Source organism: Castanea sativa, chromosome 1 (genome assembly GCF_040712315.1).
Source record: "Castanea sativa cultivar Marrone di Chiusa Pesio chromosome 1, ASM4071231v1".
Taxonomy (NCBI): domain Eukaryota; kingdom Viridiplantae; phylum Streptophyta; class Magnoliopsida; order Fagales; family Fagaceae; genus Castanea; species Castanea sativa.
The window spans coordinates 47,655,305-47,671,732 of record NC_134013.1 but is presented as its reverse complement, the minus strand read 5'-3'; the positions used below and the strand labels follow the sequence as shown (position 1 = coordinate 47,671,732).

The following is a 16,428-nucleotide window of genomic DNA, read 5'->3' as shown; positions in this document are numbered from 1 at the left end:
TTTGAAGGTCAATCATTCTAAGGCAATGCTGTTTTGTGACAATCAGGCAGCATTATACATAGCTGCCAATCCGGTCTTCCATGAGAGGACAAAACACATTGAGGTGGATTGCCATCTGGTGAGAGATAAAATTATGGAAGGCATGATTAAGACTTTTCATGTAGCTACTAATTCACAAGTGGCTGACATCTTTACCAAGGCTTTAGGGTATTCATCTTTTGCACGATTATCAATCAAATTGGGTCTAAGGGATATTTTCATTCCAAGGCAAGTGAAGTCAGCTTCCTTAGTCCAAGTCACTGAACCTAAGGCTCATGACTTGAGGGGGAGTGTTGAGACTGATGCAAGCAGTAGACAGCACAAAGAAACAGAGGCAAAACGACGTTCAAGATCAAAACAGGAGAAGGAAAACGACACAGTACAAATTGGTGTATCAGCACGTGTGAAGAAAAGATGCATGTGACTTAGTTGTTTAGATCTCCAGCTGTCATGTATTTATTGGTGTAGTTATAAGTGTTGGTAGTTATACTGTTTAGATAGCTGTTAGAAAGTTAGTTAGAGCAGAGTGTTTTCAGCGCCCATTTTACTCTCTTGTATGCATGTATATATATAGCAATCATAGCTTGTAATTATCATTATCTGATTTCAATGAAATAGAATCAGTTCAGAAATTCTCTCTAGAAATTTCTTTTTCACCTCTGTCCGAATTTTTCGGACCAATATGGTGTGCTGAAAACTCAGTAGTGTTGCTAGCAGCTCCTGTACCCGACCTTGTCCCTTTCTGGCCTTGCCGTTTCCTACTCACAATCATCCAAGGCCCATACACCACCCATCTTTGTCCGTTTCCTCACATGCGTTGTGCATGTCGTTGGGCTGACCAGCGCCGTTGATGTTTGCCTGAGCACCTTGTACCTCCTCCGTCGGCGCTAATGGTTCTTTCTCCTTGCAGATTGTGTACGGACAAGAATCGACTTTATGGCCTACTCTTCCACAAGAAAAACACAGCCTATGGATGCCCTCATAGGTAACCGCTTGTTCAAACTGACCGATGAGGATGGTATTGATAAGGGGTCTGTTGATATCTATCTAAACACAAAGCCTGGCGTACCTTCCTCGTGCCTCCATGGCTATATGAGAGTCGATTCTCAATACCTTCCCAATAGCTTCTCCAATGTCCTTCAGCACCTCTGTTTCGTAGAGTTCGATTGGAAGCTCATTGAGCCTAATCCAAATAGCTACAGACGACATCGTTGTAGACGATGGTTTAAAAAATGGCTCCCATGGTCTCAAGGAGAGAAAGTGGTTTCCAATGAACCATGGACCCCTCTTAATCACCTTCTCAAGGTCATCCTTGGAATAGAATTTAACTAGGAAGAACCCATAGGTGAGATCAACGCAGTCTAAACGCCCTTCAGGTCTCCATATCTGATTAAGTTTGCTTTGCATGAAGTTTAGACCCACTGTTTTCCCAACAAGCTTGACAATGATGGCCTTTGCCCATGGCCCTCGTATGCGTCTCTTTGTCTCCTTGGATAGCTTAAATTTCACTACTCCTTCACGACTGGAGCTGTTGATTTCATCAAAGTCATTATCTGAGTCGCTATCCTCTTCCATTTGGTCAGCCAAATCAAAAGCATGTGCGTAAGCCCCCGGTATTTCTCCAATGAGCTTATCCTTGAACGATGATTTGATATTGAGGGCGTTTGGATAGCCCGTCCACGTCCAAGTTTTGCTTTTTTTTTTTTTTCAACCCGTGTTTTTTCATTGAACGTGATTTTATGAACTTTTGGAATGAACAGTGATTTTTACCTCTTTAAAAATTATTTTATTACAGTGTTTTCAGTTTTCAGTAATAAGTTCTATCCAAACGGACCCATTGTTTTCGGAAAACTGTTGTTCTGGTGGTGGAGACTCAGGAAGATTTCCACCATTAAACTCGGCGTGACTGGTGTCTTTCACTTTCTTATTGCTACGGGTGAGCTCGGCCTCCTCTTCTCTAGAGAGCGTGCGTGGCTGCATGACTCTCCTAGTGGCTATGTCCTCAAGTGGCTTGGCAACACCATTTCAACTGTAACGTTTTAACACATTCGACACGACTTTCATGTTTTGCAATTGCAACTCAGCAGGCGTTATGCGAAAATGCAGAAAATCACATTTTGGAGATGGTAAAATTTTACCAAACCCATAAAGCTCACGTTTTGGACTGATAACGTGTCTTTTGAGTCCAAAAAGCGGAAACAAACAGGCATTGTAGGACCCAAGTCTCCACTTCACTAAAAGAAAAAATTGACGTCTTAATGGTCTTTTTTTTTTTTTTTTTTTTGCTGAATAAAAAAAAGGGGGTCTTCGGTGTGGGCTCATTGACCCTACGTCACGTGACGGTAATGGGTAATAACACGTATACCACACGGCCTTACTAGGGCTATCACTTGAACTACTCCTCTCTAGGTGTAGAACGAAGACTCCTATCATCAAGCCACACCCTGTGTGATTACGTCTTAATGGTCATTTGAGTGTGTTTAAAATTAGACAAGTATAGCCAAGGTCATTGACCATACTTTGTAGGGTTGATCTTGTAGTCCCATGAAACAAGCTAGTTTCAGATTGAAAAAGGGGACCTCAAAAACTCTCCAATTTCTCGTGATCTGTCATCATATTGCACCTCAAGAAGTTAATTGTCATCTCCACATTAATTACAACCATGCACTAACTCATCCCACAGCCTACCAACATAGAGAGGGAGATGTGATTGGAACTACTACTCATCCCCCCATGACTAAGAAGATTAGCTCCTATATTTTCTATAAATATAGGAGGCTCTCACACACACACACAGAGAGAGAGAGAGAGAGAGAGAGAGAGAGAGAGAGAGAGAGAGAGAGAGAGAGAGAGAGAGAGAGAGAGAGAGAGAGAGAGAGAGAGAGAGTCTGCTTGGGAATATTTTATTTAGCTGAAATTGAAAACTTTTTTATTGAAAGTACTGTAAATAAAGCTCAAAGGTAACTGAAATAGTACAGTGAGACCCATAAATAGTACAAAAAATAACTTAAATAGTAGCAAAAATAAGCTAAATAGTAAAATAACTGAATTTTCAAACCAATACCAAATGCAACCTAAATAGAAGAGAACTCTCACCTTGGTTTGAGAGGGTTCTCACCTTGGTTTGAGAGGCCTTATGGGTTAGGAATGATCCTTACATCCTCGATCTAAGATAGAGCAGTATTTGGACATTTTGTTTGTAAGCACCATAATGGGACCATTCCTTGCTTCTTGTTTGTGATTCTCTGTCAATAAAGAAATTTATTGTATTAAGTTAATTTTTATCCATTACAATGTCAATTTTAGTCACTTTATGGATACAAGAGAATTTGACTCTAGGGACCACTTATATATATATTTTTTAAAAACCAGAACGTGCGTGTGAGGTTTACAATAAGTTTTGCAATATCATGAATCTACATTAGTTTTTCTGGCAAATGGGGGCATTAATGTCATAGTAGAATAGGAGTTTCCCGGTGACAAGAAAGTAATAGCCTTTTTGAGCAAATTATAACTTACCTACCTGTAAGTTAGTTTAAATTTAAGTTGCCTACTTGTAGTTTAAAATTTGAAATTTTACCCACCTAAGGTTTGACCGAAATTTAAATTGTTTACTTGTAATTTGAAATCTTATGATAAAAGTGTTTCGCTAGATTCTTTTTGATCTTATTTGATCTTGTATTTTTATTTTATTTTTATTTTTTGTATTTTTGGAGGAGAGAGACATAGAAGTGGAGCAAAATAATATATTTAGCCATATTTTTAACAGAGGAATGTTACAGAACTCTAATTGAGCTACTTTCAGGTAGGTAAAGTGTCAAATTTCAAATTACAAGTAGGCAATTTAAATTTTAGCCAAACCACAAATGGGTAATTTGTAATTTGCCATTTTTTCTAAAAGATGAAATTTTATAGATAACAAAGTATAATTATAGGAAGTGAAGGGTGATCATATTCATATAATCTCACAAAATATCATAATTTAATACGTTTGAAATATACACATTTAAAATTTGCTAAGTTGTTATGTTAACAATTTGCTTCTTCGTGTACACGGTGGAATCATCACCCACTACTCCCTAGTGAGGAAAAAATTATACAGTCTTCTGATAGACCACGTTACTTATCTACCATTTCACTAAAAGATTTTCACTTGTTTAAAATTGCTGAGTCAGTAATTAGTTTTTATTTTTTTTTAAAAAATTCTAACTCAACAATTTTAAACATGTGAGAGTTTTTTAGTGGAATGGTGGATCACGTCACTTGTCCACCATGAGGGCCTTATAATTTCTCCTAATGAGGAGAGTATAACAATTCAAATAATGAACAACATATGATGGAGAAACCAACTCATTGTAGGTGGGAAATTAAACCGTAAGAGAATTTGTTTCTAAGATTCATATCTTTGTTAGGAAAATATCTAAATCCCCCCAATGTTTGTGTCAATTAAATAAGGGGTAACTGTGGTAAATCAATACGTGGTTTAGCCCGAAATCACTTTTTCTATCTTTGGTTTAAGCTCTATTTATCTCCTATAACTCACATCCACTAAAAAAAGAAAAAGACAAATACATATTTTTGCATTTCTTTTATATCTCTCCCCTCTCAAAATATTTAAAAAAAAAATTAAAGATAAAAAAAATGTTGTTGTTATAAAAAAAGTTGATGCAAAAACACAAGTGACGTTTTAAGAACTACCAAGTAATCAAGAAATTTCTTCATTTCCAAACCCAGCCATCCCTATGTGTATGTGTTTTCGTCGATATCATCGGTGTGATTGAGAGAGAAATGAAATCAAACACAAACTGAGATGAAACTAGATTCAGATGAAAGGATTTTCAAGCTCAAGAACTATCGTCCATCCCAAGATAGTTCATCTCCATCTCTTTCTCATGGGTTCACTTCGATCGGTGATCGATCGTGATGGTTCCTCCTTCTCCCGTTGAGGCCAACAGTAGCATCCTTCTTGGGTTTTGTTTTCCTTTCGTTTTACTGGCGAATTGTGTGACATGTGGATTGGATTTGACTTGGAGGCGGGCTTTTTTTTTCTTTTTATTTTGCTAGTAGATTTTATCGATGGTGGTAAAATGAGGAAGATGGTGGTGGTCTACTGAGTCTTGTCAACCACGAAATTTATTCCTAAAACGATATATCTGTTGTTGCTTTGATATAGAGGGATATGATTTGTGTGTTGGAAATCACTAATGGTGGAATACCAATAGTCTTTAGATGGGTTCCCTTCATTATACAAAGGCTAATAGTTTTTTTTTTTTTTTTTTTTTTTTTGAGAATGACAAAGGCTAATAGTTAGAAGTAGCAAACATCTTAAGGTAAATTCTAGGAATCAAGCCTTGACAGCTTGGCTTGACATAAAATATTAAGAAACATGTTTGCGAAATCATTCCTATAGATCCTCACAAGATTATAAAAGGAAAATAAATAGCTTAGAGTCCTATGACAACATCAGTTAAAAGATTGTATGAATTTTTATGTTTTAGGAGGAGAAACATAAAAAGGTACAAAAATATGTATTTACCTTTGTTTTTAATAGAGGTGGATTACGGGAGACAAATAGAGCTTACCTCATATAGGTAAAGTGAGATTTTTTAAACCATGGGTAGACAAAGTGATTTCGGGCCAAATTACAAGTGGGTTTACTATAGTTACCCCTTAAAATAATGACCACCAAGCAATAGCAACATATATGGAAACAAAAATTTCATCAAACACAACATAAACATAAACATAAACACATAAGAATACCAAATCTAACGTGGAAAAACCACGATCAGCTCTGAAAAATCCAATATGAAAATAAAGATTACAACTCTTTAAGTTTATACCAAATTTGAGATCATAATAAACTAGACGTGCAACAAATATATCTCAAAGAATAAATGCAATCTCATCACAAAACCCAGTAGCAAAAATCTTCTTTTTGGACACTTCAACTCTCTATGGTTGTAGCACTTAAAAGTCCTCCAAAAGAACTCTACAAATTTATCCTCTTTGTGTGTAATTTTTATTCTTTTACCCTCACACACACTCTCACTGTGTATCTCTCTATGTTTTAGACTGCACCTTAAATAGCTGAATGTCTCTCTTTTTCTTCAACTCTCACTCTGTGTTTTTCTCACACAATGTCTAAATATCCTTAATTTTTGTTTCAACCTTCTTAGAGCATTAGCATCCGGGATACCAAAAAAGTTATATTTTACAACTTCAAAACCTACTTAATCTATTTTATCATCTCATTTTACAACTCGTCTAACATCTCAGTTTCTATTTTTATATACAACTCATTAAATTAATATAAACTGCACTATCAAATAATATAAAAAATTACGTTTCTCTCCCTTTTCTTCCAAAACTCAGCCACTACCAACCACCACTAAAACTCAGCCACAAACCCCAGTTTCTCACCACCAAAATTACCCCTAAAAATAATTGCCACCACCACCATTGAAAATCCAATCCACAACCACCAAAACTCAACCCCCCACCACTACCACCATTGCAACTCACCACCACAAAAAAGGACTCACCATCACCATCCACCACAAACATCAACAACCATCAAAACCTACATTTTGCCTATCCCACATCAAAACCCACCCCACCACCATAGGGTTTGTGGAAGATCGTGACTACAAGCAAAACCCACCACCAAAAAAAAAAAAACCTCACGGCGAGCAAGCCCAGACCCATGGCGAGCAAAACCCAAACCCACAGCGGCAAACCCAAGGCAAGCAAAACCCAGGCCCATGGTGAGCACACCCACGATGGCAAACCAAGAAAGGATCCAAGAAAACCCAACACTGAAAAACTCCATCCTCTCCAAACAACATCCCAGAATGCCTTGAAAAACTCATCGTTAGTCCAATTTTGTCCGATCCAAAAGCCCAAAACAAAAGTCCTCTGAAAAACGCCAAATCAATGTCTTCCATCCAATCTGATTTCGTCCAAGCCCAAAACAAAAGTTCACAAACCCACCAAATGAGAGCCACAACTATCTATTTACAGTGAGCAAACTATAATTTACAAGAGAAAAGAAAACAAAGAAAAAAGGAATTCGGGTATGCAGAGAATGAAAGGGGCTGAGGGAGAAGAGAGAAGGAAGAAAGAGAATGAAGAGAACTAAGGAGAGAGAGAGAGAGAGAGAGAGAAAAGGAATAAAATATTTTATTTTATTTTTACATCTGATGAACAGTAAGGTTGTTTATACACAACCTTGCTATTCACGGGTGTTAAAAATTTTTGCATTCCCATACCCGGATGAAACTCTATTTCTTGGTCTTGGTTGCTAAAATAGCAACTAAAGGGTTTTTACACCCCCAATGCTAGTGCTCTTACTTTCTTCCTTCAACCAATTTCAACGTTTCTCACATGCCTGATGTCATATCCCATTAAGTTAAGGCTGACTTATGTTGGCTGAGGAGACAAACTCATTTTAGAGCTTTGACAATGTGTGTGTGTGGGCTGGACCCACAGTGTAGAGCACCCAATAATTTTAAAACATGTTTGGAACTAAGAAGATAGGGGGAGAGGAGAGAAAGGGTTAAAGGTGCTCAAAATACACCTAAGTCAACCCTCTCCTCTCTCTTGGGCTTATGTTGCCTATCCAAATATAGATAAAGGTTTTGTTTGGTTGAGAGGTTGGAAATGGTTTGTCCTTGGGATGATAGAAAAATATTTTTCTTCATATTTTTGTGATATAGAGGGTGAAAAAGTAGAAGGATGGAGATTAAATTACTATTATACTCTTATTATATAAAAGCAGATGGAAAACTTGAGGGAAATTTTGTAATTTTCTTCTCAACATCATATCTCCTCCCATTTTCTTTTCAATTTGGATGGAAAAATGAAACAGTGGACCCAAGTGAAAAACTCCAACCAACTCATTTTATTACATCTCCTTTTTTACTCTAATCAAATAATGAAATCATATTTTTCTCTCACTTTTCCCTCCCCCTTTTGTATCATCTCCCTATTTCAACCACTCTTTCCAACACTATTACCCTATACATTCTAAGCCTCACAACAAAAATTACCACTAGTAAAGCTAAAAATATTAAGTCCAATCGACTAATTTTACCCAAAACAAACAACTCGGAACTTTTAAACAAAATAATTTTGTCCTTACCAACGCGACAAAAAAAAAAAAAAAAAAAAAAAAAAAAAAGAGTTTTCAGTTAGCCTAGTAATGGATAAGGCTTTTTATAACTATTTCTACCCAAAAGAAGTCCCACAGCCACAGGTAAAGGTTTTATTGGAAAGGAGTGGGTTTAAATTATGAAGAGGTTTCCAAACTTTTTCGTTCTTGGGCTTTTAAGGGAGGATAGAATGTTGATAATTTATGGGCTAGCCGCGGTGAGTTGAACTAGGAAACTTGCCCCTCTAGCCTCTAGCCTTGGTGGCAGAAAAGTTAAATACATAAATTAAAAATACTTGCCCAAATCTATTTGAAAAATACTTGGGACAGTGAGCTTTTGATTGGTTTTTAGGGATGTAAGCTTTAGGATTTTTTTTTTAAATAACACCCATTTTCAAACAATTTCGTTAGTTAGCAAGTTTTCAAAACTATTTAGAAAACTAACTTCTCGAGTTCTATATACTCAATTTTGGATTGCTAAATCGAGTCAATTGAACTCGATTTCAACATTTTGTCATATGAAACTCAAATCTATAGGACTTGATTTCTTTAGCAGGCGATGCCTTCAAAGAAAGAATAGAAGCACCAGAAAAATTCTCCCAAATTAACAAGCTTAAGAGAATCCAGATGGTTGTCTCACCTGAAAACCAAATTTGTTCATCCCCACAGCACTATCAAGGTAGTTTGCATTTTGCAAGCCTTCATCATTCCATCTTTTCTATGAGCAACAAACCCAAACCGCTCCGGTGTTGAAATCAAAACGTCTGTGGGGTATTTTTTCTGATTTTTGGGTTTGGGTTTTTGAGAAATGGGTTTGGTTGTTGAGGTTTTTCTTCTTTGGACAGATCCTCCTTCTTCTAGGTCAAATTCTTCTTCTTCGTGGATTTGGGTCTCCGTGGGGTTGGTTGATTTGGGTCTTTGGGGGGTTGGTTGCAGATTCTTCTTCATGGATTTGCTTCTTCTTCTTCGAGGATTTGGGTCTCCATGGGGTTGAGTTTGCAGTCTGCTAAAGAAATCAAGTCCTACGAACTCGAGTTTCATATGATTGAATGTTGAAATCGAGCATATAAAACTCTAGATGTTAATTTCCTAAATAGTTTTGAAAACGTACTAGCTAACAAAATTATTTGAAAATGGGTGTTAGTTTGAAAAAAAAAATCCTAAGCTTTATGGTCGAGATTTGCAATTATTGGCAAAAATTAGCTCTTGGTATTAACAATGAGAGGAAAAATTTCTTCATTCAGTAGAATGGAACCAAGCCATGTTAGATTTCAGAAATTGGTTGACTTCATAAAGAAAAAAAAAGGGGGTAGCTAAGGTAAGAAATTTTAGAGGAGGCAACTCATTTGGGTAAAAAGTTTGAGGGATTGTAAAAGGACATGACATGTATTATGTATACTGTGGCTGTCTAACCCTTGTCCCTCTTTGTGTAATGTGTTTCCCAATAAACAAAGAAATCGAAGTGTGTGAAGGACAACCACTTATTCAAATCCCACTCCCCTTCCAACCAAACTGCACCTCCCTTGGTTGGATTTCAATGAGTTGGACCCAATGCAAACTTGGGCCACCCAAATTTAGGCTCTTGTTTGCTGGGTAGGCGTGCATGTGCATCTTTAAGCTGTTGGTGTCGAACTTGGAGCCACTGGCTTTTTCTTATTAGGGCAAGGAATAAGTCCTGCAACCTTGGTTGCAGCAAGTTCTGCATATTGCGTGTGTGAGAGAGAGAGAGAGGTGAGTGTTTAGAGAGAGTGGTGAGAGAGAAGAGTGAGAAACACTAATTAGACAGGTGTCACATTCACCATTATGCAAGACTTGCTGCAACCAAATCCTTTCCCTTCTTATTATGGCCCCTTTTTGTTCTAGCCTTATTGTCCAAAGCATTGCCTAGATTATATTACTCAAGCTTTAGTAGCTTGCAGATGTAGGGGTTTGAGCTTGGGAACTTAAAAGCCCAACGAAATAAAAAGGATCACAAACACTCTCAAAGCCCCACTCTAAGTTCTTCAAGGAGATAAAAAGTTTAAACACAAGTGAACAGTGTAAATTCAAATGACACTTTTTCTCCCATAAAAATGGAATACGGGTGAAATTATGGATACTTTCGTCTGTATAACTTATTACCAATATATGGCCAATTGCAAATGTGGTAAGTTACCTCTACCAACAAACTCTAAAAGACGAGCCAAACAAGTTTCATAAGCCATTCAAAATATAGGTTGCAAAGATGTGAACATGTTTCAACCCCCCTTCTTTTTACTTAGGGTGGGAATTTGACGAGACTTTTCATTGGGAAACAAAAGATTAGACAAAAACACAGAAACAGGATTGGGTGAAGAATAAGAAATCCTGTCACATCTCACTACCAAAATAATGATCCTTATTAATATTATTCTTTTTAACTATATTATCGCTCATGCATGAAAATGCAGGTGTCATTACACAATACACATTTATAAACAGTGCAGAGCATTAGCCGCGCAAAATAATTTAGCTATTTACTTCTGCTAAAGCAAAAAAAGGTGCTCTTGCATTATAACGAGGCTTGAAAAAGTCGATCGTTTACTCCAGCTCTATATAGCTGCAATTCTGATTCACTTTCAATGCTAATCTCAGTGTTAGCAGGTGCAAAAAGAACATCTCCTTCAGTAACTACTTCGCCTTTGGATGATCCTGCATGCATAATTCCCTCCCCAGCCATGACAAGGAAAATGGAAGGGCCTGAAACTGCCGGAAAAACTGTTGATGCCCCGCAGGGAAGAATACATTGATCCACCTCAAATTCATCAAAAGGTGGCAGGTACCTTCTTACATATGAATTCAGAGGAACTCCTTGCAGGATTTCAGGAAAGCCCTGCAGCATAGACAAATATCAATATTCATATATTTGTAATTTGAGTCTGATGTAGTAACATCACCAAGATAATCAATAAATATAACAAAAGAAAAAATCATTTATTAAGAAAATATTAAAATAATATCATTTTTTTCTTGCACCAACAGTGAAGCACAACCATTAAACTCAGTCTAAAATGGGGACCAATATGTGTGTGTGCGTGTGTGTGTGTAACAGCATGTGAGAAAGTTTATCCACTGTCAGGTCTGTTGGACCATTAATTGCCATTTATTGGTTTCATGCCATGCGACAACCAAAGTTTTGCCTGAAATAAACCCATAGAAAAAAGACCCCACTTGTAGGTTAACAATACAGATCTCAAATTACTATTGGAAGTGGCTAGATGAACTCCATGACTACAAGGTTGCCAAAGGAAAGAAGTATTTCCTTTAAAGCAAACAACAGATCCAATTAAAACTGGATTAATACCTGAGAACATTCATTACCTGTTTGTATGTGAGCATGGAACAAAGAGTTTTGACATCACGGTGCTTGGGAGTAAGGCCAGCCCGTACAACATTGTCTGAAGTCGCCATGCATTCAATGCACTCACCTGATACATATGCATGAGGTTCATCTGCCCCAAGATACAATGCTTCACCAGGATTAAGCTTCACATAATTAAAAAAGAATGCTGATATGACACCAACATCAGCTGGATATTGCTTTTCCAACCGCAACACCAGTAGCTCCTTATCTGTTAAATTCCTCACCTGACGCAAGAGGGAAAAAAGGTCTTATCGATCATCAAAAATATGAGGAAAAACAAAAGCTGGAACTTTTTTTAAAAAAAATTCTCCTTGTGCCTTTCATGCTCAATACCAAGTTAATCAGTGACCAAATGCCATCACATTTAGAGTGATGAAAATTTAAGTTTATTTACATAAATTAGTGTAATTTAAAGGATCCGAGAGCTACTAACAACAAATTGATTTTAAAAATTGGCAATTTAGCACACATAAGGGATACATAGGGTGTAGTTGATCCAACTGTGGGTTCATAAAAATGCATATACTATAAGCAGTAATTGAGCAGTGCAAATATTGCTCAATTTAAATTGGCACAGCTTAATCCTCTCTCTCTCTCTCTCTCTCTCTTGATAGATATATATGGGTGTGTGTGCGTGCGCTCCATAATTTCACATTTAATCAAATCTGGGTTCTAACAATTGAACATGACAGAGTTTTTATTACATAGTGGCCATTATGTAGTAGGAAGCAGCATCTTCTCAAGGCTAACTATAACAATCAAATCATCCTACAAATAAGAGCATAAAGCTCTACAAGAACAATCTTACATATAACTACAAACACAAAAAGGAAATTATTAATTGCAACAGACCTGACTTTCAATTTGCAGACGACTTTTTACGTTAGATAACACTTTCGTTATCATCTCTTTGCTAGCTGACATGAGCTGGGTGAAAATTGACTGCAAAACAGATTTTACTTTTTCCTCCCCATCCTGCTCATTAATATGCAAGATTTGGTTTGCATATGCACTACCAACCAGTTCTACAATCTCAGGAACATTACAAAGCACACCCTTAAGCTCCTGGTAAGAAAATAGCAAGTTGCTCCAAGTAAATGATACTGAATTAACAAATCATGTGAGCATGCATAGAATACAAGCAAGCTTGGCTCGGCTACTACAATTACCAAAAGCTCTACTACACCAGTCACCTTGTACACTTCATATCCATAATATAAACATCCAATGAACCTCAAAACAGTACTTCTAAAGGAAGAAAAAAATTGTGAACCTGTCAGCAAAGAGAGGGAAATATTACCCCATTTCTCCTGCACCTGCTCAATTTATGAGAAAAGGGACGCCTTTAAAAAAGTCTAGTTTGTTTACAGTTTTAGTTTTGTTATTGTCATTATTATTAGTAAGTAACACACTCAATGGTTTTACGTTCATGACCACACCCTCCATGCAATATTGTGGGAGGAAATGCTATTTGAGCTAGAGCTCATTAGCAGTTTGTTCACAATTTTCATGAATAGAACTCCATCAAAGCTGCTGCACATACCTCGATAGTTAACAAAACACACACACACACACGCACGCATGACTAACAACCCTCAGGCAGCAGAAAGCAGTTTTCAGCAAGGAGGGAAAGACTAATTTTTTACTTCCTTTTATTTGTCTCCTGACCAAAAACTACTAGGAAGTCCAACTTTTGTATTTAACTGAGATCAGTCAGAGCAAAGCTGACTGATGGTTAGGGATTAGGGATTCATCTTGTGACCTGAAGTGTCATGAGAAGAATCCAAGGGAACAACAAAGAAGTTATAATTCTCCATTAATCTGAACAAAGAAATTTACTAACTTTGTCATGGTAGTGTGAATAAAGGTTCAGCCAGTTGATAAGCTTTTAATTCAGGAATTAAACGAGCATCACAATAGTTATGAGTTAATCATTTAATAGGTAGAGGTAAAATTAATTAAATGTGCACAAACATGAAGGTAAGAATGAGTTATATAATAAAACTGGGTGCCAATCAGAATTTTAATCAATAAAAAAAGGTACAGTCTTATCCATTTTGAATGCAGAGACAATTTCCCAGATTGCTTTCATTATTCTAAACTGTTTAACAAACAAGCAATTCTAAGCAACCCATTCACTTATCACACCCATATCAGATCATCCACAAAACTCAAATTTGAGCTTGGATCCACAATACCAGTCAACAAAGAAATATCAAGTAAAAGCTTCACATATACAAAGCTACCTTGGATCTCATAATACCTCAAGACTGATAAACCCGCAAAGGGCCTCAAACTCTGTAATTGCCAAAGCCATCTCAGGCTTGTGATTGTCGTCCTTATACACATCTGGTAGTGCCTTATGCAATGCCCTTGCCAACTCCTTATTGGGATGAGCCTGTATTGACAACGCTTTTGCCACAGAAAGTACCTATTTCCCACTAAAGAGTCAAAATCCCACAAAACCCTTCATAACCAAAAAATAGAAGATTCACACAACCCATCAATATTTAACAAAGAAAACTCAAATTCCTGTTAAATCAAACCCAAAAACCCAACCATAAGCTTACTGAAACAAAGACAGAATTGTATAAAATACACAAATTTACATACATAAACACATGCATCCATATGTGGGACCTTTCACAAAAGAACAATAAATCAGACTAAACCCATCAAATATTTAACATAGAAATCTTAAATTCCAGTCAAATCAAACCCAAAACCCAACCAGAAATTTACTACAACAAAGCAACAAATGTACAAAAAAAAAGGCAAATTTACAAACCCAAACACATATATCCAGGATATAAAAATTCACGAAAAACACATCAAATATTTAACATTTAAGACTCAAATTCCAGTCAAACCCAAAAACTCAACCAGAAAATAGACTACAACAAAGCAAAATTTTACAAACACATAACTTTACACACCCAAACGCATATATTCATATCTTAAAAAATTCACACAAAACCCAATAAATATTGAACATTGACTACTCAAATTTCCGTTAAAACAAAACCAGAAATTTACTAGTAGAAAGAAAAGTTTTACAAAAAAACACAAATTTACAAACACAAACTCAAATATCAAGATGCAGGAACATCAGTTGTACTCTCCACATAAGAATAAGAAAATTCACACTAAACCCATCAAATAGTTAACATAGAAATCTCAAATTCCAGTCGAATCAAGTCCAAAAACACCACCAGAAACATACTAACACAAAGAAAAATTGTACCCAAAAAGAGAAATTCAAATTGATAGACAGAAACACATAGTGGGAAAAACATGAGCAGAATTAGTATATTGTACCTTAAACAAGAAAGGAAGATCACAACCCCAGTTGTGTAAAACCTTATCACCAAGCACATTAGGATTCTCCGAAATCCACTTCTTCAAGCTCACACCGACATCATCGTCAACGTCAACCGACACGCCATTGGAAGCGCGTGGGGCCTCGACCACAAACGAGGGCCCAGACTCGTGGGTGCCCATCCATAACTCCGCGTATGGGCAGTCGGGTCGGGTCTCGGACCCCGAGTTCCGGGCATAGAGCCGAGCGACCCGAGAGTCTTGACCCTTTAGACCCCAGTCGTAGTTTTGGACTGAGCATCGTAGCCTGAGCAGATTCTTCTGAGAGGGTGTGGAACCCATTAGAGAGAGAGAGAGAGAGAGTTGGGGTCTAGAGTCTAGTGGTATTGGTGGCGATGGTGGTGGTGGCAGTGCATGGTTTTATATGCTTTTTGAAGCGCCACGAGAAGAGAGGGAAATAAATAGTCCTGCTTTATTTTTATTTTTTGGAGTGTGGGAGAAAAAGACGAACGTAAAGACGAAGTTTGTCTGAGACCACGTACGATCTACTCCTTTTTATTTTTAGGAAGCTTCCGCCTAAAGGTGGAAAAAAAGGCAATTTGATTTTTCAGATTTTGGGAGTTGGGGCCAAGTGAAATATGACCGTATCGCTATCAAAAATAAAATAAAAAATGTGCTCATATCTCTTGCAGACTTATTAGTAATATGCGTGTCTATTTTGCATCTTATCATTTTTGGTAGTTCATTTGCTATGGGTCCGGTTAATTAGTTTTTTTTTATAAAAATTTAGAGGATTTTAAACAAAAGTGAGACCAAAAGAGAGAAAAAAAAAAAAAAAAGTATTTTACACTTTGCCAAATGAATCATTTTTCATCTCATCTAAAAAATATGGGTCCGTTTGAATACAGCTAAAAACTGAAAATTGAAAGCTGAAAACTAAAAACACTGTAACAAAATAATTTTTAAATATGTGAATAGCATTACGGGACCCATTTTTAATATAAAAAAATTGCTGAAAATTGCATGAACAGTGCGTGAACAGTACTGTTTACGCACAGTATATGAACAGTGCACACACTGAACACTGAAAAAAAAAAAAAAAAAAAGGAAATCGCTAAACACGTTCAGCACTATGCTTATATATAAATAAATAAATAAAGGCATAATCCCCACGGCACGAGTGAAATCTGTGTTACATTCAACGAAAATTATCTAAAGGTGGATACAAATCCCAAGACATTCACACGTAACTGAAGCTTTGATGCGTCCCACACCCCAATTATAGGAAATGGCCACAATCATTGAAATAACGGCCAACTTAAGTATGAGAGGTTTCTCAGCAATAAAAAAAAAGTATGAAAGAAGTTCTTGAACACTTCTGTAATTGAGATTCCTATACTTTGAGTTCTAGCTTTAGCTTTAGGCATGTTTGGTAAAAAAAATTTAATTATTTAAATTTTGTGATAATATATATGGATGAAAAAGTGTATGAAAATATGTTTTGTGATGTTTAAACAACAATTTTCGTTATTTAAAT

General features: G+C 36.6%; 2 protein-coding genes across 2 annotated transcripts; both read right to left on the bottom strand.

The window, feature by feature from the left end:
- Positions 1 to 807: 807 nt before the first annotated feature.
- On the bottom strand, positions 808 to 1,614 carry LOC142628589 (uncharacterized). The gene is made up of 2 exons (XM_075802657.1): positions 1,109 to 1,614; positions 808 to 985 (listed from the first exon to the last, which is right to left on the bottom strand). The coding sequence occupies exons 1-2, from the start codon at positions 1,612 to 1,614 to the stop codon at positions 808 to 810; spliced, it is 684 nt and encodes a 227-aa protein (XP_075658772.1).
- Positions 1,615 to 10,549: 8,935 nt separating this feature from the next.
- LOC142622886 (mannose-6-phosphate isomerase 1-like) lies at positions 10,550 to 15,368 on the bottom strand. Its single transcript, XM_075796447.1, has 5 exons — positions 14,892 to 15,368; positions 13,837 to 14,004; positions 12,426 to 12,638; positions 11,531 to 11,797; positions 10,550 to 11,042 (listed from the first exon to the last, which is right to left on the bottom strand). The coding sequence occupies exons 1-5, from the start codon at positions 15,231 to 15,233 to the stop codon at positions 10,722 to 10,724; spliced, it is 1,311 nt and encodes a 436-aa protein (XP_075652562.1). The 5' UTR covers positions 15,234 to 15,368; the 3' UTR covers positions 10,550 to 10,721.
- Positions 15,369 to 16,428: the final 1,060 nt, after the last annotated feature.